The sequence below is a fragment of the Oncorhynchus tshawytscha genome, linkage group LG06 (assembly GCF_018296145.1).
Source record: "Oncorhynchus tshawytscha isolate Ot180627B linkage group LG06, Otsh_v2.0, whole genome shotgun sequence".
NCBI lineage: Eukaryota > Metazoa > Chordata > Actinopteri > Salmoniformes > Salmonidae > Oncorhynchus > Oncorhynchus tshawytscha.
In genome coordinates, this window is record NC_056434.1 from 30,355,798 (window position 1) to 30,380,969 (window position 25,172).

The 25,172-nt window shown below is 44.1% G+C and overlaps 1 protein-coding gene across 2 annotated transcripts in view; it reads right to left on the reverse strand.

Annotated features, from left to right (window-relative positions):
- LOC112252394 (RAR-related orphan receptor A, paralog a) overlaps window positions 1-25,172 on the reverse strand; it is a 263,172-nt gene that overhangs the window by 81,847 nt on the left and 156,153 nt on the right. For both annotated transcript variants that reach the window (XM_024423573.2, XM_024423572.2), the window contains one exon: window positions 16,681-16,710. In XM_024423573.2, the coding sequence (XP_024279341.2) occupies window positions 16,681-16,710 (30 nt within the window). The remainder of the gene's footprint in view (window positions 1-16,680; window positions 16,711-25,172) is intronic.

The following is a 25,172-nucleotide window of genomic DNA, read 5'->3' on the forward strand; positions in this document are numbered from 1 at the left end:
ACTGCTAGCAGATTTGACCTTCTGCAGTGGCTAACAATGACAGGCTAAAAAGCCCTGTTTTTAGCCTGGATAATACTCACTAGTCTACCAATATCGGACTGTCTCTCCACAACAACGCCGGATTCCTGCCGTAATCCCTGGACCACTACTTCTGATCTTCACAGCTAGCTTGCAGCTAGCTAGCTAGCTCACAGCTTGCAGCTAGCTAGCTCACAGCTAGCTTTCACTCACCGTGGCACCCAGTACCAAAGCTATCCCTGAGGCCCACCTCCCGGCCTACTCAGCTGTTCACCCGAACCCCACTCATACACGGCTAGAGCCCAAAACACCACCGGATCCTTGCTGTAAACTCTGGACCGTGGCACCGGATCACTGCTGCTACTGATTGGATATAGCTAACGCCACTGCCACGAAGCTAGCACCAATTAGCCGTGTGCCAGGCACATCTCCAGGCCAGCAAACTAAATTCCACAATACCTCTTTCGCCATCTGGCTTGGATTCTCTGTCGACACTGTGCCCCGCCGCACCACCACGCACCATCACCATGCCGATGAATACTCCATCCGCTGTGCCTTCATCCGGCCTAAGTCGGAGCAGACGCTCCTACTAGCCCAGGGCTACTAACTTTAAACGCTGTGTCGCTAGCGTAGTGGCGGCTCCCCTGTCTCATCTACTGCTGCCCCCTGGACACTATGATCACTTGGCTACATAGCTGATGCCTGCTGGACTGTCCATTAATCACGGTACTCCATTCTGTTTATTTATTTGTTATCTGTCGGCCCCAGCCGCGAACTCAGGCTCTGTGTGTAGTTAATCCGACCTTCTCGGCCTAGTCTTCGCCATTTTACCTGCTGTTGTGTTAGCTGATTAGCTGTTGTTGTCTCACCTGTTGTTTTAGCTAGCTCTCCCAATCAACACCTGCGATTACATTATGCCTCGCTATATGTCTCTCTCAAATGTCAATATACCTTGTATACTGTTGTTCAGGTTAGTTATCATTGTTTTAGTTTACAATGGACCCCCTAGATCCACTCTTCATACCTCTGATACCTCCTTTGCCCCACCTCCCACACATGCGGTGACCTCACCCATTACAACCAGCATGTCCCGAGACACAACCTCTCTTATCATCACCCAGTGCCTGGGCTTACCTCCGCTGTACCCGCACCCCACCATACTCCTGTCTGTGCATTATGCCCTGAATATATTCTACCATGCCCAGAAATCTGCTCCTTTTATTCTTTGTCCCCAATGCTCTAGGCGACCAGTTTTGATAGCCTTTAGCCGCACCCTCATCCTACTCCTCCTCTGTTGCACGGGTGATGTGGAGGTAAACCCAGGCCCTGCATGTCCCCAGGCACCCTCATTTGTTAACTTCTGTGATCAAAAAAGCCTTGGTTTCATGCATGTCAACATCAGAAGCCTCCTCCCTAAGTTTGTTTCACACACTGCTTTAGCACACTCTGCAAACCCTGATGTCCTTGCTGTGTCTGAATCCTGGCTTAGGAAGGCTACCAAAAATCTGAGATTTCCATACCCAACTATAACATTTTCCATCATGATAGAACTGCCAAAGGGGAGTTGCAGTCTACTGCAGAGTTAGCCTGCAAAGTAATGTCATACTTTCCAGGTCCATACCCAAACAGTTCGAACTTCTAATTTTAAAAATTAATCTCTCCAGAAATAAGACTCTCACTGTTGCTGGCTGCTACCGACCCCCTCAGCTCCCAGCTGTGCTCTGGACACCAATTGTGAATTGATCGCCCCCCCATCTAGCCTCAGAGTTTGTTCTGTTAGGTGACCTAAACTGGGATATGCTTAACACCCCGGCAGTCCTACAATCTAAGATAGATGCCCTCAATCTCACACAAATCATCAAGGAATCCACCAGGTACAACCCTAAATCTGTAAACAAGGGCACCCTCATAGACGTTATCCTGACCAACTGGCCCTCCAAATACACCTCCGCTGTCTTCAATCAGGATCTCAGCGATCACTGCCTCATTGCCTGTATCCGCTACGGGTCCGCAGTCAAACAACCAACCCTAATCACTGTCAAACGCTCCCTAAAACACATCTGCGAGCAGGCCTTTCTAATCGACCTGGCCCGGGTATCCTGGAAGGATATTGACCTCATCCCGTCAGTTGAGGATGCCTGGTCATTCTTTAAAAGTAACTTCCTCACCATCTTAGATAAGCATGCTCCGTTCAAAAAAATGCAGAACTAAGAACAGATAAAGCCCCTGGTTCACTCCAGACCTGACTGCCCTCGACCAGCACAAAAACATTCTGTGGCAGACTGCAATAGCATCGAATAGTCCCTGCGATATGCAACTGTTCAGGGAACAGGAACCAATACACGCAGTCAGTCAGGAAAGCAAAGGCCAGCTTTTTCAAGCAGAAATGTGCATCCTGTAGCTCTAACTCCAAAAAGTTCTGGCAGGGTAGCCTAGTGGTTAGAGCATTGGACTAGTAACCGGAAGGTTGCAAGTTCAAACCCCCGAGCTGACAAGGTCTGTCGTTCTTCCCCTGAACAGGCAGTTAACCCACTGTTCCTAGGCCATCATTGAAAATAAGAATTTGCTCTTAACTGACTTGCCTGGTTAAATAAAGATAAAATAAAAGTCCATGGAGAACAAGAGCACCTCCTCCCAGCTGCCCACTGCACTGAGGCTAGGTAACACGGTCACCACTGATAAATCCATGATAATCGAAAACTTCGAAAAGCATTTCACAACGGTTGCCCATGCCTTCCTCCTGGCTACTCCAACCTCGGCCAACAGCTCCACCCTCCCCAGCTTCTCCTTTACCCAGATAGCATATGTTCTGAAAGAGCTGCAAAACCTGGACCTGTACAAATCAGCTGGCTTGACTATCTGGACCCTCTATTTCTGAAACTATCCGCCGCCATTGTCGCAACCCCTATTACCAGCCTGTTCAACCTCTCTTTCATATCGTCTGAGATCCCCAAGGACTGGAAAGTTGCCGCGGTCATCCCCCCTCTTCAAAGGGGGAGACACCCTGGACCCAAACTGTTACAGACCAATATCCATCCTGCCCTGCCTATCTAAGTTATTTGAAAGCCAAGTCAACAAACAGCTCACTGACCATCTCGAATCCCACCGTACCTTCTCCGCTGTGCAATCTGGTCATGGGTGCACCTCAGCCACGCTCAAGGTACTAAACGATATCATAACCGCCATCGATAAAAGACAGTACTGTGCAGCCGTCTTCATTGACCTGGCCAAGGCTTTCAACTCTGTCAATCACTATATTCTTATCGGAAGACCCAGTAGCCTCGGTTTTTCTAATGACTGCCTTGCCTGGTTCACCAACTACTTTGCAGACAGAGTTCAGTGTGTCAAATCGGAGAGCATGTTGTCCGGTCCTCTGGCAGTCTCTATGGGGGTGCCACAGGGTTCAATTCTTGGGCTGACTCTTTTCTCTGTATATATCAATGATGTTGCTCTTGCTGCGGGCGATTCCCTGATCCACCTCTACACAGATGACACCATTCTGTATACTTCTGGCCCTTCCTTGGACACTGTGCTATCTAACCTCCAAACAAGCTTCAACACCATACAACACTCCTTCCGTGGCCTCCAACTGCTCTTAAACGCTAGTAAAACCAAATGCAAATCAACCGTTCGCTGAATGCACCCGCACGCCCGACGAGCATCACAAAGAATATGTGGGCATCTATAAGTACCTAGGTGTCTGGCTAGACTGTAAACTCTCCTTCCAGACTCATATCAAACATCTCCAAACAAAATCAAATCTAGAATCTTCTTTCTATTTCGCAACAAAGCCTCCTTCACTCACGCCGCCAAACTTACCCTAGTAAAACTGACTATCCTACCGATCCTCGACTTCGGCGATGTCATCTACAAAATGGCTTCCAATACTCTACTCAGCAAACTGGATGCAGTTTATCACAGTGCCATCCACTTTGTTACTAAAGCACCTTATACCACCCACCACTGCGACCTGTATGCTCTAGTCGGCTGGCCCTCGCTACATATTCGTCGCCAGACCCACTGGCTCCAAATCATCTACAAGTCCATGCTAGGTAAAGCTCCGGCTTATCTCAGTTCACTGGTCACGATGGCAACACCCACCCGTAGCACGCGCTCCAGCAGGTGTATCTCACTGATCATCCCTAAAGCCAACACCTCATTTGGACGCCTTTCCTTCCAGTTCTCTGCTGCTTGTGACTGGAACGAATTGCAAAAATCATTGAAGTTGGAGACTTTTATCTCCCTCACCAACTTTAAACATCTGCTATCTGAGCAGCTAACCGATCGCTGCAGCTGTACATAGTCCATCGGTAAATAGCCCACCCAATTTACCTACCTCATCCCCATACTGTTTTTATTTATTTACTTTTCTGCTCTTTTACACACCAGTATCTCTACCTGCACATGACCATCTGATCATTTATCACTCCAGTGTTAATCTGCTAAAATTGTAATTATTCGCCTACCTCCTCATGCCTTTTGCACACAATGTATATAGACTCCTTTTTTATTTAAAAAAAATTTTTTTTTACTGTGTTATTGACTTGTTTATTGTTTACTCCATGTGTAACTCTGTGTTGTTGTCGGATCACACTGCTATGCTTTATCTTGGCCAGGTCGCAGTTGTAAATGAGAACTTGTTCTCAACTAGCCTACCTGGTTAAATAAAGGTGAAATAAAAAAAATAAAAAAATAAAACTGGAGCCAAGCTTCCTGCCATCCAAGACCTCTATAGCAGGCGGTGTCAGAGGAAGGCCCTAAAAATTGCCAAAGACTCCAGCCACCGTAGTCATAGACTGTTCTCTCTGCTACCACACAGCAAGAGGTACTGGAGCAACAAGTCTAGGTGCAAAAGGCTTTTAACAGCTTCTACCCCAAGCCATAAGACTCCTGAACAGCTAATCAAATGGCTACCTGGACTATTTGCATTGTCCCCCACCCCATTTTTACACTGCTGAAACTCTCTGTTTATTATCTCTTCATAGACACTTTACTCCTACCTATATGTAAAAAAATTCACCTTTATTTAACCAGGTAGGCTAGTTGAGAACAAGTTCTCATTTACAACTGCGACCTGGCCAAGATAAAGCAAAGCAGTGCGCCACAAACAACAACACAGAGTTACAAATGGAAAAAACAAACATACAGTCAGTATACAGTTTCTATACAACAGAAAAAGTCCATATACAGTGTGTGCAAATGAGGTAGGATAAGGGAGGTAAGGCAATAAATAGTTCATAGTGGCGAAATAATTACAACATGGCAATTAACCACTGGAGTGATAGATGTGCAGAAGACTAATGTGCAAGTAGAGATACTGGGGTGCAAAGGAGCAAAATAAATAAAACAGTATAGGGATGAGGTAGTTGGATGGGCTATTAACAGATGGGCTATGTACAGGTACAGTGATCTGTGAGCTGCTCTGACAGCTGGTGCTTAAAGATAGTGAGGGACATATGAGTCTCCAGCTTCAGTGATTTTTTTGCAGTTCGTTCCAGTCATTGGCAGCAGAGAACTGGAAGGAAAGGTGGCCAAAAGAGGAATTGGCTTTGGGGGTTGACCAGTAAAATATACCTGCTGGAGCACATGCTACGGGTGGGTGCTGCTATGGTGACCAGTGAGCTGAGATAAGGCGGGGCTTTACCTAGCAAAGACTTGTAGATGACCTGGAGCCAGTGGGTTTGGCGACGAGTATGAAGCGGGGGCCAGCCAATGAGTGCGTACAGGTCGCATTGGTGGGTAGTATTGGGGGCTTTGGTGACAAAACAGATGGCACTGTGATAGACTGCATCCAATTTGCTGAGTAGAGTGTTGGAGGCTATTTTGTAAATCGCTGAAGTCGAGGATCGGTAGGATAGTCAGTTTTACGAGGGTATGTTTGGCAGCATGAGTGGCTGCTTTGTTGCAAAATAGGAAACTGACTCTAGATTTAATTTTGGATTGGAGATGCTTAATGTGAGTCTGGAAGAAGAGTTTACAGTCTAACCAGACACCTAGGTATTTGTAGTTGTCCACATATTCTAAGTCAGAACCGTCCAAAGTAGTGATGCTGGACAGGCGGGCAGGTATGGGGCATCATTGATGGGGCGGCAGCATAGACTAGTGGTTAGAGCATTGGACTAGTAACCGAAAGGTTGCAAGATCGAATCCCCGAGCTGACAAGGTACACATCTGTCGTTCTGCCCCTGAACTAAGCAGTTAACCCACTGTTCCTTGGCCGTTGAAAATAAGAATTTGTTCTTAACTGACTTGCCTAGTAAAATAAAAATCTGCCTGAGAATTTAACCCTGTGGCACCCCCATAGAGACTGCCAGAGGTCCAGACAACAGGCCCTCCAATTTGACACACTGAACTCTATCTGAGTACACTAAGAAAATTACCTCTACTAACCTGTGCCCCCGCACAATGACCTGTGTGGGGGCACAGTAGCCTCCCTACTATTATTGTATTGTTGCTCTTTAAATATTTGTTATTTTTCTATTTTTTTACTTCAGATTATTTTAGTAAATACTTTCTTACCACTTATTTTTCTTAAAACTGCATTGGATAAGGGCTTGTAGTAAGCATTTCACTCTAAGGTCTACCTTTTAAAATTAGACGCATGTGACAAATACAATTTGATTGATTGATTGATAATTGATCCTATAAGTCGCTAAGGATAAGAGTGTCTCTAAAATGGGGAGGTATCCATCACCTGGTCGTGTCAAACACACCAGGAGTTGTGGTAAATATACAGTTTCGGAAGTTTACATTCACTTAGGTTGGAACGTACTTTGGTGCGAAAAGTGGAAATCAATCCCAGAACAATAGCAAAGGACCTTGTGAAGATGCTGGAGGAAACAGGTGCAAAGGTGTCTATATCCACAGTAAAATGAGTCCTATATCAACATAACCTGAAAGGCCACTCAGCAAGGAAGAAGCCACTGCTCCAAAACCGCCATAAAAAAGCCAGACGAGGGTTTGCAACTGCACATGGGGACAAAGATTGTACATTTTGGAGACATGTCCTCTCGTCTGATGAAACAAAAATAGAACTGTTTGGCCATAATGACCATCGTTATGTTTGGAGGAAAAAGGGGGAGGCTTGCAAAGCCGAAAACACCATCCCAACCGTGAAGCACAGGGGCGGCAGCATCATGTTGTGGGGGTGCTTTGCTGCACCAGGGACTGGTGCACTTCATAAAATAAATGGCATAATGAGGAAGGAAAATTATGTGGATATATTGAAGCAACATCTCAAGACATCAGTCAGGACGTTAAAGCTTGGTCGGAAATGGGTCTTCCAAATGGACAATTACCCCAATCATACTTCCAAAGTCGTGTCAAAATGGCTTAAGGTCAACAAAGTCAAGGTATTGGAGTGGCCATCACAAAGCCCTGACCTCAATCCAATAGAACATTTGTGGGCGGAACTGAAAAAGCGTGTGCGAGCAAGGAGGCCTACAAACCTGACTCAGTTACACCAGCTCTGCCAGGAGGAATGGGCCAAAATTCACCCAACTTATTGTGGGAAGCTTGTAGAAGGCTACCCAAAACGTTTTACCCAAGTTAAACAATGTAAAGGCAATGCTACCAAATACTAATTGAGTGTGTGTAAACTTCTGACCCACGGGGAACGTGATGAAATAAATAAAAGCTGAAATAAATCATTCTCTCTACAATTATTCTGACATTTCACATTCTTAAAATAAAGTGGTATCTTAACTGACCTATAACAGGGAATTTTTACTAGGATTAAATGTCAGGAATTGTGAAAAACTGAGTTTAAATGTGTATGTAAATTGAGGTGTATGTAAACTTCTGACTTCAGCTGTAGGTGCTAGTAGTAGTAGTAGTAGTACATCTATTTACTGGTAAAATATACCTACCATTTCAAAGGCATTAGCTAAAACTACAATAGCATATGGATCTATATTGTGATACATTTAATGATAACAAGTGTCATGGTTCCTCCTGGCACCAGAGGGTGGCAGAGACCGCCCTAGAGAGTTTTATTGGACTCAGTTGTGTCTTATTATTTCATTTTTGTGTTCCTGTTGAAATAGTTTTGTTTTCTGTGGTCCTTTGCAGAAGGTTGAATTGTTTACTGTGTGTGTTTGTTTCACGAGCAAGTTTTTTTTAAACTTAGTGTTTGTTCGTTTTTTCCCCCCAGTGTACTGTGATCCTGCGGCTCATCAGTAACGTATTATGTTTTTCCTTAAACACTGATTCCTTGTCTGGTCTCATCTCTGCACCTGGGTCCAACCTTACCACTTCACAACAAGCTTCTGCCTCCAACATGGACCCAGCAGAGATCACATATATCAGGAATGTTGTAACCCACCAAGGAGCACTGCTGGGGTGGCAGCAAGAACAACTCTCCAAAATACCGGGCGCTCACCAACTTCCTCCAACCACAGCCCCAACCCAGGAGGTGCCAATGCCCAAGTCTCATCGCCTAGTGCTACAGGCGTCGCTGTAGTTCCTCCAGGGAAGCTGCACCGGGAACCCAAGATCTCAGCCCCATGTTGGTCACTCGGGAGGATCAAGGGGTTCCTCACTCAGTGTTCTCTGGTGTTCGATCTACAGTCCCCCAAGTTCCACACCGATTGGACCATGATCACCTACATCATCGCTCTCCTCTTGCGCAAGGACCTGGTGTGGGCAACAGTGGTGTGGGAACCGCGGCCACAATCCTACAACTCCATATTAGCCTTCATTGCTGAATTGCACCGAGTCTTCGACCACCCAGTCGGCGGACAAGAAGCGGCCAGCCGGCTGTTCAACACCAATGGCTGACATTGCCATTGAGTTCCGCACCATTGTGTTCCGCACCCTCGCCGCCGAGAGAGGGTGGAAAACGGAAGCCCTGGTCACCGCTTTCCATCAGGGTTTGTCTAACTCCATCAAGGATGAACTGGACTCTAGGGAACTGGGAGAGGACCTGGAGTCCCTGATATCATTGGCAATCAGGATCGACAACCATTGTGGCTCCCGTGGTATGGAATATTGAGACCACGGTACGACAAGCACAGAACCGAGAACCTGACCCAGGCAGAGGTCCCACTAATAGACTTTATGTTCCGAGATCGGCTCGTTCTCGAGTACTACAATGGGGGCACTAATCTAAAATAACTGGGCATCCAGGGGTTAATCGGACACTGAAGTTCCTGAGGCGGAAATTCTCGTGGCCCAACATGATTGAGGATGTGAGATGCGGCATGTTCCACCTGTGCCCAAAGCAAGTCATCACGACAGCGAACGGCTGGGTTGCTCCAACCTCTGTCCATCCCCAACCGGCCCTGGTATCACCTGTCTGTAGACTTTTATCACAGGGTAACCTCCATCCCAAGGGCTTACCACTATCCTGGTGGTCGTCGATCATCTCTCCAAGGCAGCCCATTTCATCGCGTTACCCAAGTTATCCTCAGCGAAGGAGACCGCTGATCTCATGATAACCCATGTCTTTCGACTCCACGGACTTCCATAGGACATTGTCTCAGATCTTGGGCCCCAGTTTGTCGCACGGTATCTGTAGGCCTTCTGCTCCCTGTTGGGGGCGTCGTTGAGTCTCTCCTCGTTGAGTCTCTCCACCCACAGTCGAATGGGCAAACTGAGCGGGCCAACCAGGAGCTGGAGGAGGTACTCTGGTGTTTCGTCTCCACTCAGTCCAGCAACTGGAGCAAGTTCCTCGTCTGGGTGGAATATTCTGATAACACACTGCCGAACTCAACCACTGGGTTGTCGCTGTTCGAGTGTCAGTTCGGGCCAGTGTACTGTGATCCTGTGGCTACTGTCTATCAGTAAAGTATTATGTTTATCCTTAATCACTGGTTTCTCGTCTCTGGACCTGGGTCCAACCTCAAGATTCGCTATTTTCCAGACAGTTTTCAGGTCTACTGTGTGTGCTGTGATGTCTAAATCATGTGCTTGAGTTGAACAGAGGATCACCGTGTCTGTCTGCGTATCTCTGAGGAGAGCAACTCAATACACAGAGCAGGTAAATAAATGAAGACGCAGGGACGAGGCCATGTTTCTCAATTAGTGGAGGCTGCCTCTTGTCACAATGGAGATAAACACTCTGGAGCGCACTCATTGTATTTATGAGTCTGGGCTGTATAGTCTGTAGTACGCTCCACTCCTCTCCCCTCTCTCCTCTCTCCTCTCTCCTCTCTCCTCTCTCCCCTCTCCCCTCTCCCCTCTCCCCTCTCCCCTCTCTCCTCTCTCCTCTCTCCTCTCCCCTCTCCCCTCTCCTCCTCTCCCCTCTCTCCTCCTCTCCTCCCTCTCCTCTCCTCTCCTCTCCTCTCCTCTCCTCTCCTCTCCTCTCCTCTCCTCTCCTCTCCTCTCCTCTCCTGCTCCGTGATATCGGTGATACTGCCTCCCACTGGAAATTCTATACCCATGCAAGACATACAGTATGTATGGATCTCCAACCTGCTAAAGTATGATAGGAACAAAATATTATTGCCAACAGTGTTATCCAGGCCTACTGTATTTACTGTGACAACAGAGTTATCCAAAGAAAGTTGGACAAATATCCCCGCGCAATGAATCTTACGAAATCAATGGAGTCATCCATATGAATAGAGTATACGACAGATGCACTGTAACAATGTTTCAACATTTCATATAATCCACAAACAGAACCCTTTAGGTGTACATTTTCTGTGCATTTTTATGTGTTTGTCATTACAGGAGAGCTGAAGTGAGAGGATTAACCATGGGTAATCAGGAGATCTTCTCTCTGAGAGGAAGAGCAGCATGGTAAGACAAGCTATCTGGCTGGTATGTCGGTCCTATCAGAGCTGTTAGAGAGCGAGCAGCTTCAGTCTGCTGATGGGAGATTGTAGGTGAGAACGCTAATCTGTCTGTATAATCGGCTAGTCCATCTGATCCACAGGTCTACACCATCTCCCTCAACATATTTTAACACCAACTAATCATATCACAGGTAGGCATTCTGGAGGGCGTGACAAATTATTGTAGTTGGTGGTGCTCCTTGTAATGTCAAATATTTCATTAATATCACAATACTGTAAAAACATGCAAAAGAAGATATTTAACACAATGCTATGTGCCTTGATGGCATGACTGTTGACCACTATTTATTTAAATTCCACTTCAATGTCTGCTTTGAGTACCTCAACATTTAGTTGTTTAAATACAGCTGCCAAACAGCCATTTAGGGCCGTTCTGCAGCCCACTTTGCCTTGCTGTAGCATTATGTAAACACAGCCTATAAAGCTGGCGGGGAAAATGTCAAGGAAAACCATACTTGATTCCTTACTGAGAATTATAGCTTTGTGGTAAGAGTTACATGGCCTGCTGGAGTTGGACCACCCCTAATGGTGGATGGAGTGAGAGGCACAACATATACCCCCAAAAATGTGCATGCAAAAGTTCATAAAGAAAAACCATTATTGATGTGAGAATGTGCCCACCTCCCTTCTAAGTTTTGACCAGGCGTACACATATCTGCTAGTGGTTGAAATGTTGTATTGCAAGCTGGCAAATAAGTATTTTGTGCAAATGGGGGATATGAAGAAAAGTTTATTCATAAAAACTTAGTAGGAAAACCTTAACAAGAACACAACCATTTGCTGTTAGTGAGATGTGTGAAAATCTATGATTTATTTTTATTATAAAAAATAAGTTGACACAGGAATCTTTTTCCTATTTATTTTAATTTTAATTTCATAACCATTGCACAACATACTTTTCACCTCTGCCCGTGAAGGGTTCCTATTCCAGAAGGAGCCATCTCTCATTTAATTGGGTCTAGTAAATTGATTGTCTATATCTATTTCAAGTTTTGCAATATCACAGGCAGTGTGGTTTATAATACCGGTATACAGTCAAATTTAACAACAGATGATTACATTGAAGTTAGGTTTTTACTGCCACGTGTACAGTGGAACGGCTTGTTTGTTCTCTCCCAAAAAAGCAGTAATGAATATCAGTAGCACTATAAAAAACACTTTAACGTAAAGTAGAACAAAACTAACTACTGTAAGTAGGCCTACTGTAATGTTAAAGAATTTGCGGGCAATCCCTCACATTTAGGTTGGGGGAAAAGTCGATGCAAAACATTGTTGAATTCAAACGTTCTGCTGACAGGTCCACGACAATTTGCCATTGTTTTCTCTTTCAGAAACTGACAGTCTTTTCCAGATACAGCATAAATTACTGCTTAAAGATGAAAACATTATGCCAACGCAGTTAATAGACCAGTAGCTTATGTAAAATATTTGACAGTATGGATAGGCTACAGTATTGCTGTGCGATAGGAGTGTGACATTGCCTATTTAATCTCAGATTCTATAGTCTACCATGGCAGTACATATAAACCCAATAACCTATTGATAAACTAAATATAACAAATCATAGTTTGTACATGCCAATAGTTCCAAATGATACAACAAATAAAGGGCGTTACTGTCACAATAAAAGGTGATTAGAGGTATTTTACAGACACCGTTTAAATGCTCGTTCATGCACACACAATTCTACGGCAGGTCCGATTTTTAACAGAACACGCGCAAAGTTTATAAATCTCAATATTTTTGTATGTGAGCAGATTTGTCAGAAATGGCACACGCAGAAATGTAGTGTGAAATGTACACAACGGTTATATACTCTCATTCTCTATCACAGTCTGAAGAAGCCATGATGGTCTGCAGCACAATAAATGAAGTGTCTATTATCATCCAGAATATTTCACCTTCATAGGGCAGAGCACCCAGACATATAGGAGAGAGGAGATAGCATCTGCCAGGGAACAGATGCCCCTGTAATTTATATTGATGAGGGGACTGGCTGGTGTGGCTGCGTAGTAGGGAACTTCCAGGGGTCTGATCACTCAGGCAGGGAGAGGAGAGAGATAAGACAGAGGGATTGGCTCGGTCTCTGGGATCTCTGGGCTGGATGGGGAGGGAGGTTTCTTCCGGAGTCTGCTCAGCTCAGACCCCAGACACTCAGCACTGGCCAGCATGCCACTGCAGGAGCCACTATGGGAGAGCCGGGTCTGACTGACAGACTGAATGACTGACAGACTGAATGAAGTGATGGCAGTCAGTGTGTAGTTGTAGTTCGAGAGACATAAATAGTGCTGTATGTAGCCAGCCTTAAACCACCATTTTGGGTGGGGCTATATCCACCTTATAACTTAGCCTGACGTACTAGAGCTCCCCTCCCAATCCACCAGATCTTCCCTCAGTCTCTGACCATTAACTGGCCTTTGAACCTTTCCCTGTGCATACACATCTTTGACTCGGGACTATCGCCTCTTCCTGTTTGCCCGGCACATCAATCATTGACTTGTAAAAGAACTTTACGATGATTTCTTGACACATATCACATTTGAATATTTCTCATTGAAAAGAAAGTATGCAGTCCAGCCTCTGTCCAGGACTTTGAACCCAGAATCCTAAATGATGCTCTTTGATTTGAGACCCCTTTCGGTGTAGAGGTGCTTAGCTCTGGTCTAATTAAGACAGCAGTTGGGTATCAGATAAAGGGTCAAAGGACTTTGTCTTACCTTACAGAGGAGGGGAGGCCGAAAATCAAACATGCACACTTCAAACAACTCACTTCATCCATCCCTCTAGACGGGCAAATACCTTAACACAGTCATCTACTTGACCTTAACATTATTTTCAGAGACAGTTTACGTGGCTGCTTCAGTCAAGGGAAGGCTATAGGGCTGACTAGTGCAGACCGAGGACCATTTCCTCTGCTGTGCTCTGATGTTCAAAACAGCTTTTTAGGAGTGTTTTAAAGGGAGTGATCTAACCCTGCTCTCCCAGTCTGAGATAGTCAGACCGCTCTTATAGAAAAGCCCTCTGGTCTTCCCTCTCCATAAGTTTCATCATGATGATCAGAGTGAAAGAACAGGCTTCAGGGCTTCTCTACCATTCATACACACATAGACAGAGACGCATGTGTACACAGAAGCCCATGCACCACACACACACGCACATGTTTCAATGTAAATATTGTGTGGCTGCAGTTTAAAGAGACAGAGAATCTCTGAGATGGCTTACTGTTTGAGTTTACATAGCATTCATAACACCATGCCGTGTCACAAACCATCTCTCTGTATTTCTCTGACAGCATCTCTTTTTCAGAAATACACAGTGCTTATAGGTAACCTAGCCTCTAAAGGTTACACACTAAAAACAAATTGCTCTATAGAGTGCAAAATAAGGGTTATTTGGCTTGCAACCATAGCAACAAAAACTATTTTTGGTGCTAAATGGAAACTTTTTTGAGGGTTCTATAAAGAACCATGTTCAGAAGGTCCTAAATGTAACCTATAAGGTGCTATAAAGAATATTATCCTAAAGTTTTATAATGAACCATTTATAAAGGTTATATATACAAAAGTATGTGGACATCCATTCAAATTAGTGGATTCGGCTATATCAGCCACACCCGTTGCTGACAGGTGTATACAATCGAGTACACCACCATGCAATCTCCATACACAAACATTGGCAGTAGAATGGCCTTACTGAAGAGTGACTTTCAATGTTGCACCGTCATTGGATGACACCTTTCCAACAAGTCAGTTCGTCAAATTTCTGCCCTGCTAGAGCTGCCCTGGCCAACTGTAGGTGCTGTTATTGTGAAGTGAAAATATCTAGGAGTAACTTCACTCAGCCGTGAAGTGGTAGGCCACACAAGCTCACAGAGCGGGACCACCGAGTGCTGAAGCACATAGCGTGTAAAAAATGTCTGTCCTCAGTTGCAACACTCATTACAGAGTTACAAATTGCCTCTAGAAGCAACATCAGCACAATAACTGTTCATTTGGAGCTTTATGAAATGGGTTTCCATGGCTGAGCAGCCGCACACAAGCCTAAGATCACCATGCACAATGCCAAGCTCGCCGCCATTGGACTCTGGAGCAGTGGAAATGCGTTCTCTGAAGTGATGAATTAACGCTTCATCTGGCAAATCTGGGTTTGGCGGGTGCCAGAAGAACGCTAAGTGCCCGAATGCATAATGCCTACGGTAAAGTTTGGTGGAGGAGGAATAATGGCCTCGGGCTGTTTTTCATGTTTCCAGCTAGGCCCAATAGTTTCAGTGAAGGGAAATCTTAGTGCTACGGAATACAATTACATTCTGGACGATTCTGTGATTCCAACTTTGTGGCAGCAGTTTGGGAAAGGCCCTTTCCTGTTTCAGCCTGACACTGCCATGCACAAAGCGAGGTCCATACAGAAATGATTTGTCGAGATCAGTGTGAACGACCTTGACTGGCCTGCACAGAGCCCTGACCTTAACCCCATCAAACACCTTTGGGATGAATTCGAACACCGACTGCGAGCCAGGCTTAAACGCCCAACATCAGTGCCCGATCTCACTAATGCTCTGTATGGACTTGTGGCTGAATGGAAGCAAGTCCACGCAGCAATGTTCCACCATCTAGTGGAAAGCCTTCCCAGAGGAGTGGAGGCTGTTATTGCAGCAACCACATATTAATGCCAATGATTTTGGAATGAGAGGTTCGGCGAGAAGGGGTCCACATACTTTTGGTCATGTAGTGTAGCACCAAAAAAGTGGCTACAACCCTTTTTGGGGTTATATTTTTAAGGTTCTTTATTGAAACTATATGACGATTTAGTTCTATAAAGAACCTTTCACAATCTCAAATGTTTGTAGAATGATTCAGTTTTTTGAAATGCTGATTTAATAGCCATATTAAAATTCCATAGGTTTTATTAGGGTGTTTATTAACAAGTTGAATCAGGTTTGATGGCTCTAGAACAGATGGGGATCCCTGAGGAGAGAATTAAGAACTACTGATTTAGAAAACCGTTCTAAATTGACACAAGGCCATATGTGAGTCTTTCATGAGACACCTTCCCTGGTCATAGTCATATATATAATCTTTAATAGCATAACACAACAGATTAGTTCAACTGGAATGACACTCTCACTCACAGTTGCACAGAAAGAGCTGTCAGTAAAACACGCCCCAACATATTTGAATGACTCGCCGCCCCTACATTTGAATTATTGCTAAAAGAGGAAAGAAACCTTTTCTGAACTGCAAAGAACTATTGCAGAGCTTAAAAGGGTTCTTTGGGTCACTATGGTTCCACATAAAACAATCACTCTTCTCAAAGAACCCTTGACAAACCCTCATCTTTGTTTTTTCAGTTGCAAGCATTGCAGAGAACAAAGAGGAGCTTCAGCAAACTGTCTGGCTGGGATATCAGTGCATGATTTCAAACAGTCATATGACTGCATATAATTTCAATTTCCTCTCTGGCGTTATTAAAATATTCTCTCCAGTTCTACACACAGATAGGGAATAATGAAGAATAGCAATAATGAAAAAAAGTTGAGTTGAGAAAATGTGAAAGTATAAGGTTATGTTGCTGTTGGAGGTCAATGTGTGATGTGAGAACGGTATTCCCAGTACACACAGTAGGCCTACTATAGTAACAGTAGTAATACAAAACACAACATTCATTTAATCTTCTTTTCATCCTAAGTATAAGGTATAGGCCTATTGCAGTGTGTGATTTTAAAATGTGGTTTTATAAAAGTAGGCGAGTTATGTTGTATTAAATTATAATCATGCAATAATGTCGGCTAATGTACATATTGTTATGCGTTTTGGTATTAAATTCAAACAAGTTGAATACATGTTTCCAAATGGTTTGTACTCACAGGTATGTGTCTTCTTTGTTACTGAAATACCTGAAAAACAGAGAGAAACAGATTTATTAAAACTTCCATTAAATCTGTAAATTAAGGACAGTCATACAATATCCCCAGGCCTAACTTAACCCCTTTGCGCACCATGGCTGTGTTGCTATGTGACTGGGCTGCTGTGGCCCTGTAGTGCTCCTGTCTGTCTCTCGGCTAGATCACAGAGGTCACAGAGGACCCATGTAGGCTCAGCGCAGTGGTGTGACTGGCTCTACGACTGAAAAACACATAGGAACAACCCTGGCAAGGTGGCTCCAACCCCACAGACAACAGCATCCAGATAGCAAAAATTCATACAAAAACAAACCAAGTCCGGAATACAAATCTGCACAAACATGGTAATGTCCCCACGTGTGACCTCACAAGGCCTATAGTCTGTACATGAGTAATTATTTTCCCCAGAGCGGGAAACGGCAGCGCTGTAACCTCACTGTGAGTCAGACCTGTGTTCTGAGGGTGAGGCGGAGCAGGAGAAGGAGCGCGACTGGCAGTCCTCAGCTTTCCCCCCTTCGGGTGTCAACTCATCTGATGAGCCTCCCTGGTCTAATGCCCTGGGAGCCCGACGCGGGCCATCGCACAGCCAACCATGGGCCCCAGTGGGTCCGGATGCTCATGCTTTGCAGGGTGAGAGCACACTAATAGATCCCACATGTCATGCGGAAGCAATGGCACATTTTTCTACAGCTTGCAGCTGAAACTCAGGGGATGACGGGCTGACATGATTCAATAATTCTAGTTGGGGGAAAAAAGAGCGACTGGCAGGAGATAACAATGTTTCAGACACATTTGAGGGGAAAGACCAACGATCGGGGAAACAAATAAGCCCGTCAGCTTTCTGTATACAGAAACACATCTGATATCAGGTCCAAGGAGCGGAAAGAGAGAGGGGAAACTATAGTGGGGCGAGATGATGACCTTGTTGGACTGTGATAGAGACAGCATCACACGCTTTGAACCTAAAACGGTTCTACGGCTGTCCACATAGGGGAACCATTTGAAGAACCCTTTTGGGTTCCAGGTAAAATCCTTTCCATAGAGGGTTCTACATGGAACCCAAAAGAGTTCTATCTGGAACCAAAAATGGTTATCCTATGGGGACAGCCGAAGAGCCCTTTTGGAACCCTTTTTTCCCTAAGAGTGCAGGACTAGCTAGCGTGGGATCATAGCGTGTGATCAGTCACGATTCATGATATTATCTAGAGAAATAACCATGTTTTACCATTTCAAAAAGCAAAGTACAGGAGACTGCATTTCGTTCCCTTCACCCTTAAGGCTGAAAGTGATTAAAAAACTGGACCTGACGTTGTGAATGTAATTGAATTAGTTTCTATTGTCATGTTTGGATGATTTCAATAGCTCTTAACGAGCTGCACAGTTTGACATGTTGTTGTATTGTATGTGTAATGGAATATCCTTTTTAGAGTGACCAGGACAAATCTGTCTGTTGGGCTGTCCGCTTTTCACGATACAATATGATAACCATACGTAGGTGCTGATAAGATATGTTTTGCAAATCTCATGATTCTACTGTATATGTATTGTGATTTTATTGCGATTCGATTTTCCAAACATATTGCTCACCATATGTCTGCTGCAGAGGGACAAGGGAGAGCTGTGAAAAGACGAGTTTTGATCAGTCATGGAAATAAAAGTGCTGAGAACAAATTGTCTCCCTATTTAAAAGGAAGATGAAGAACACGCTATGATGGAACAATACTTGAGTTTTGGTGCTGGTACAGCCAACTTGCGCGAAAATAATATTGCGATATATTGTCAAAAATAATATCCCGATATGTAACTATATCCATTTTTCCCCCACATCACTTCTTATCAGATGGGATAATGTCTGTGTCCTGTTGTTTCGAAGACATTTAGGAATGTGGTAATTAGTATCTGGGTGTGATGTCCTTTCTTTTGTTTTCGCAAGAAAACTGCAAATGAATGTTCATTTAGGTTGGGGGGTGAGTTTCTGTTTTTTCATGTATAAAATGTCTGAGTATCCTTTGGTTCCTCAATGTCTTGTCTGCAAACTCCAGCGTAAAAACACTTTCTCTCTAAGAGATGATTCTGAACTGAAGACACGTGTAACCACTTATTGGTGATAGAAATTGACTCCGTCTTATTTTGAAATGTATTCCATGAACACTCCTATTTTGGAAGTGTTAATTCATTCGTGACTAAAAAAATCTATTAATTGATTCGAGTAAATGCATTCCTTATTTATAAAGTAACTATTTGTTTGACTACATGTTCATAATATTATATTTGTAAATCCTAAATTGTACAGTCATGTACACTATGCATAATAACAGGAATGGTGAGGCAATACTATATCTTGCTAGACCCACAAGAGACACTTCAGACCTATTGCTTTTATTCACATGGAGTCATATTGATAAATCTAGTTTATTATTCAACATCATTTTAACTCAACTACAAAACAGCCACCTAGGGGCCAGGGCTCTCTGATCAGGCTCACGGCCAAACACAGTCTGTCCAACTGTGACATTACGCAAGGTTAAAAAACGGTAATCCTCCTGTAATATCTCAGTCAAATAACAGGGTATTCAGTGTGGCAGTCAGTCTTAGCCTCATAGGCCATGTGGGAGTGGTGGAGTCAACGCTCTGTGTTAATGGATGTGTTGGGCAGAAAAAACCTTGTTGGTTGAAAGGTTAGAGGACTTAGAACTCTAACGCCATGTAAGGAACCTCTCTGGTTTCATGTTGTGGAAATAGAGTATCAGGACTGCATATCAAAATGGCAGCTATTCATTGGCTTCTCTTCAGATCTTAGAAACTGTATTATAGACACATAAAACAGACATTCTGACATTGGCACAATCAGGCTCTGGTTATTGTTTAGATATAGGATTCTAAGGCATGAGTTGTACTCCAGATATTTTACTGAAGACGCACAAAACAATTGGTAGAAAAAGCAGGGCTAATTCCAATTCTGCCCAATATGTCACACTATTAAATCAGCTTGCTGTTCCACAGAACTAGGAAATACAGTACCAATCAAAAGTCTGGACACACCTACTCATTCCATGGTTTTTCTTTATTTTTACTATTTTCAACAACAACAACAAAAAGTGTTAAACAAACCAGAATGTATTTTATATTTGAGATTCTTCAAAGTAGCCTTGATGACAGCTTTGCAAACTCTTGGCATTATCTCAACCAGCTTCATGAGGTAGGCACCTGGAATGCATTTCATTTAACAGGTGTGCATTCATAAAAGTTAATTTGTGGAATTTCTTTCCTTCTTAATGCATTTGAGACAATCAGTTAAGTTGTAACAAGGTAGGGGTAGTATACAGAAGATATCCCTATTTGGTAAAAGACCAAGTCCATATTATGGCAAGAACAGCTCAAATAAGCAAAGAGGAACTACAGTCCATCGTTACTTTAAGACATGAAGGTCAGGCAACCTGGAACATTTCAAGTTTCTTCAAGTGCAGTCGTAAAAACCATCAAGCGCTTTGATGAAACTGGCACTCATGACAATCGCCACAGGAAAGGAAGACCCAGAGTTACCTCTGCTGCAGAGGAAAAATTAATTAGAGTTACCTGCAACTCAGATTTCAGCCCAAATAAATGCTTCACAGAGTTCAAGTAACAGACACATGTTCTGAGGAGACCGCGTGAATCAGGCCTTCAAGGTCGATTTTTCTGCAAAGAAACCACTACTAAAGGACACCAATAAGAATAAGAGACATGCTTGGGCAAAAAGAAACACAAGCAATTGACATTAGACAGGTGGAAATCTGTCCTTTGGTCCGATGAGCCCAAATTTGAGATTTTTGGTTCCAACCGCCGTGTCTTTGTGAGACGCAGAGTAGATGAATGGATGATCGATGATCGCAGCAAGTGTGGTTCCCACTGTGAAGCATGGAGGAGCACGTGAGATGGTGTGGTGTGCTTTCCTGGTGACAATGTCTGTGATTTATTTAGAATTCAAGGACACTAACCAGCATGGCTACCACACCTCCAGGCTGTGTAAGGGCTATTTGACCAAGAAGGAGAGTGATGGAGTGCTCCATCAGAAGACCTGGCCCCACAATCACCAGACCTCAACCCAACTGAGATGGTTTGGAATGAGTTGGACCGCAGAGTGAAGGAAAAGCAGCCGATAAGTGCTCAGCATATGTGAGAACTCCTTCAAGACTGTTGGAAAAGCATTCCTCGTGAAGCTGGTTGAGAGAATGCCAAGAGTGTGCAAAGCTGCAATCAAGACAAAGGGTGGCTACTTTGAAGAATCTAAAATATGAAATATATTTTGATTTGTTTAACACCTTTTTGGTTACTACATGATTCCATCAGAATAATGCCAATAGTGTTGATGTCTTCACTATTATCATACAATATAGAAAATAGTCAAATAAAGAAAAACCCTTGAATGAGTAGGTGTGTCCAAACTTTTGACTGGTGCTGTACATCTCAACATGTTGTTTCCTGCAGAAAAGGCAATGGGATGAGAAAGAATCTAAAGAATTAACATGGTGTACCCAATGATAAGGGAATATAATAGTGATGCTCCAGAGCAGTGTTGATAATAGCGAACGGTGAGAGCAACATGACATCTGTGTGTACCCAACAGTTTACCACAAAGCCACAAGCATTGAAAAGAGACACACTCTGATGCACTAAACAAGACCAAACTAAGAAGGTCCATATTTTGTGCTCTTTCTGTTCCTAATTTTCTTATTATGTCTCCCTGTATCCCCCTGCACTGCACTGTGTATTAGCCCTGTGTATCTGAATCCTGTTGGCCCAGTCCTATCAGCTATTTGTCTCCCATCCTCCCCACGTCACGAACAGCCATTCTGTCAATGTCACTTAGAGATAAGAAAACTAATCGTTACACCAAAAATGTACTTAGACATAAAGGAGGAAATCATTACTGTCAACAGAGCTAAAGGCTCCATGGCAGGGGAGGGGAGGAGAGGAAGACGTGCACAGTTAGGTCACTTCCTCCTCTATGTGTTATTCAGAGACCTCTGATTGGAGGTGGCACAGGGTAGTGGCCGGGGAGCCAATATGTGAGTCGGGCTGTGGGAAGGGGAGGGGGGGGGTGGGCTTGGCTCTGGTGTTTTGGGCAGAAACAACCTCTGTGTCAATAAGGTATGTCTACTCCACTGGAGGGCAGGTTCAGAGGTCACTTTGTCGGTGATTCTCTCCTTGACAGACAGGCAATCTAACATAAACAAGCTTGCCGTTACTAGACCATAGTAGAGTGTATACAAGTCTATGGCCATTCATTTGTCCCTTTAGCCAAACATTTTGATAGTGTGATACATTAAACTTCCCTCATTTGACTACTGAACAAATTAATATTTCTAGTAGAGATTACAATTTGTCACAATGGAAGGAGGGGATGACTGTCACCTTGAAACCTTTGATCATTCTGATTCTACCTCACAGTGGTAAACATTCACAGCACACGTTCTCTCCAGTCTCTTCTCATGAGAATTGCCACCTTGTCAGATCAGAAAGGAGTAGGTGTGCAGACGGCTGGAGGTTAACCACCACTACATCTATCTGCAGGGTGCACACATCCTGTAAACATGCCACTGAGACATAAGGGGAGCGGGCCGGGGAGCGGGCCGTGGAGCGGGCTGGGGCCAGGCCAAGCAGCCGAGTGGTGCTTCTTCGGGGAAGACTGCAGCTCAAAGTGACAGCGCTGTAATGAAGTCTGAGGCGTGCGGCAGGCCATACGTCATAATTCCAAGTTTCTTAAAGCCTGACAGGGAATGATTATCATGGATGGTTATTGTCACCCTCCCTCCCTGGGAGACACCGTTGCATTCAGGGGTTGTTGCACCGTGACATTCAAAGTTACAGTCTCCTTCATATAATGGAGCTGTCCTCTCAGCGCGCTAATGGGAGCGATCCATTTAACCTGTGCCAGAAACACACAGACGAGGAAGTTCCTAATGCGAAGCCCCTCCCGCGGGGACGTCACACTCTCCCCCTGGCTGCTCCCTGCCTTCCTGCTGCTTGATTCATTGACTGGCGCTCCTCACTTATCCTCATTCACTGCTCAGTCTGGGGAGACAGGGAGGCCCACTTCCTCCAGTCCGCTTCCCGCTTCGCTCTGCTTGGCACTCCAACGTTCTACGCCCAATGCGCACAAGGACATGGCCAGCACAGACCAGACCAGAGCAGCACAGCAGCCCCAGCTACAGGAGGCCTCACACACTTGTGCCTGGTAGCGAATAGTGGGGTTCTCCTGAAATCATGGGCTATTGAACCCAAGTAGTCAGAGCCCATCAGTGTCCATTATTAGGGACATCTTTTCTCTGATACACATTGGAACTGTAAATACAATTCACTTTCAGAGTAATTTACATCCAAAGCATCATGCCATACAAAGAAAAGAGTACAATACACTATATTGAGTGCCATATGAAAGAAATTATATAGTGCACTTTAGCTGGCTGTACTAAGAGTGAGGAGAGAGGTAAATGTTACAAGAAAGGTTCCCAATGCAATAAGTACTCACATACACAATATACGGTAAGATGAATTGAGGAGCTAGCTCAGCTTCATACACAGCCACTCCAATAAGTGTCCCTTCTGTAGTGACACACTTAGCCTTATTATACTAGTAAAAACTATAAATGCAAAAATGTAATGATTAAAAAAGCATAATGGTTCTAATCAGCTGCCCCCTAATATACTAAAACACTTAATCCATGGAGAGGCCAACTCTCTAGGGAGGCATAGGAGAAAGATGACTTCTCTGTCTCCAGGCACTGTTATTTCTGGTCATTTCTAATTGGTTTTAACTAAAAGCAACCACTCAGAGGGTTCCACAGGTTACTCCTATGCATCACTATGGAATTATCTACAAATAGAAGATTTACATCCAAATGAGTTTTAGAGGACACCACAATTGTCTTTCAAGAGAAAGGAGGAGAAAGAAGGAGAAAAAAAACAATCATATATTTATCTCTATATATATTTTCATATAAGCCTGGATATCTAAAATTATCAGAATGGCTCCATGATTATCAGATAGAGCCCTTGTTGACCACAAGGGCTATCTTGCAGACTCTTCCCTCCCTACAGTATATTTGCCAAACTCCTGCACGCTTCTCCCCCTGTGCAGTTCTGCTTTATTGGGCCTGTGAGTCTCCAGGTGAGCCCTCAATGCGGTGTGTGTGGAGCTGTGTGGTGGCTCGTGAATTATACATGGTGGCAGAGGAATAGACGTGGCCCAGGAGGGCCGCGGGAACAGCAGGCATGGCTAGGAGGCAGATTGAATACTCTGACGGAATTTTAATTGTACCGCAGGGAGCTGAGCGATAAGCGCTATTGTTATTGGTGAGATGCCGCAGCCCAGGTTCACTCAGCTGAGTGCTTGAACAAATGGTGAGAGCCGCAAACATTCACGTAACGGTGCTGTAATGCTCCCGGCCTTAACGAGGGATCGCATTGCCTTTTGTAAGAGGCCATCGTGTGGAGGAAGGTTCATAACAACAACGTAATATTAATATTTTCAATGATACTAAATAATCTGGGAATCTTTAACACCATAGCTTACTGCCAAGTGTTGTTTCCTAACACTCTCAGAAGACCAATGAAGGTGAGCAGATTTCAGAAAAAGTGTGGTCTGAAAATTATAAATAATTAACAACTTCCTTTTCATTCAGAAAAAAAACTGTCTGTAATTCGGTAAAAAGCCAAACGACAGTGTTTCTGCTGCTCCTGATCCTCCATGGCAGTCTACTACTCTGCAACCCTTTGAGAGCTGGTCCCTGGGGGCCGGTAGACACAGGAATCCCCTCTGTGCTGGTCAAAATGAGGCCAGGGGCACAGTACAGGCCTCTGTGTGTGTGTGGATTCTGAGCGGGCGATTCCTAGCTCTCAGTAATCTCCCTGTGATCCAGCCTGAACCACACACGAAACGCAATACCCTCTCAGCCTGAACAATAAATACAGCCCATCCAGACCAACCTGATTCTCTGTACTGTAGTGACCTGTACTATACTGTACAACACATCATGCACTGACCACTACTGGGTGTGCTCATAGGCTCACACAAAACAACACACAGTTGTATATATATATATATATATATATATTACAGTGGGGAGAACAAGTATTTGATACACTGATTTTGCAGGTTTTCCTACTTACAAAGCATGTAGAGGTCTGTAATTTTTATCATATGTACACTTCAACTGTGAGGGACGGAATCTAAAACAAAATGCAGAAAATCACATTGTATGAATTTTAAGTAATTAATTTGCATTTTATTGGATGACATAAGTATTTGATACATCAGAAAAGCAGAACTTAATATTTGGTACAGAAACCTTGCAATCACAGAGATTATACATTTCCTGTAGTTCTTGACCAGGTTTGCACACACTGCAGCAGATCCTTCAGGTTACAGGGCTGTCGCTGGCCAATACGGACTTTCAGCTCCTTCCAAAGATTTT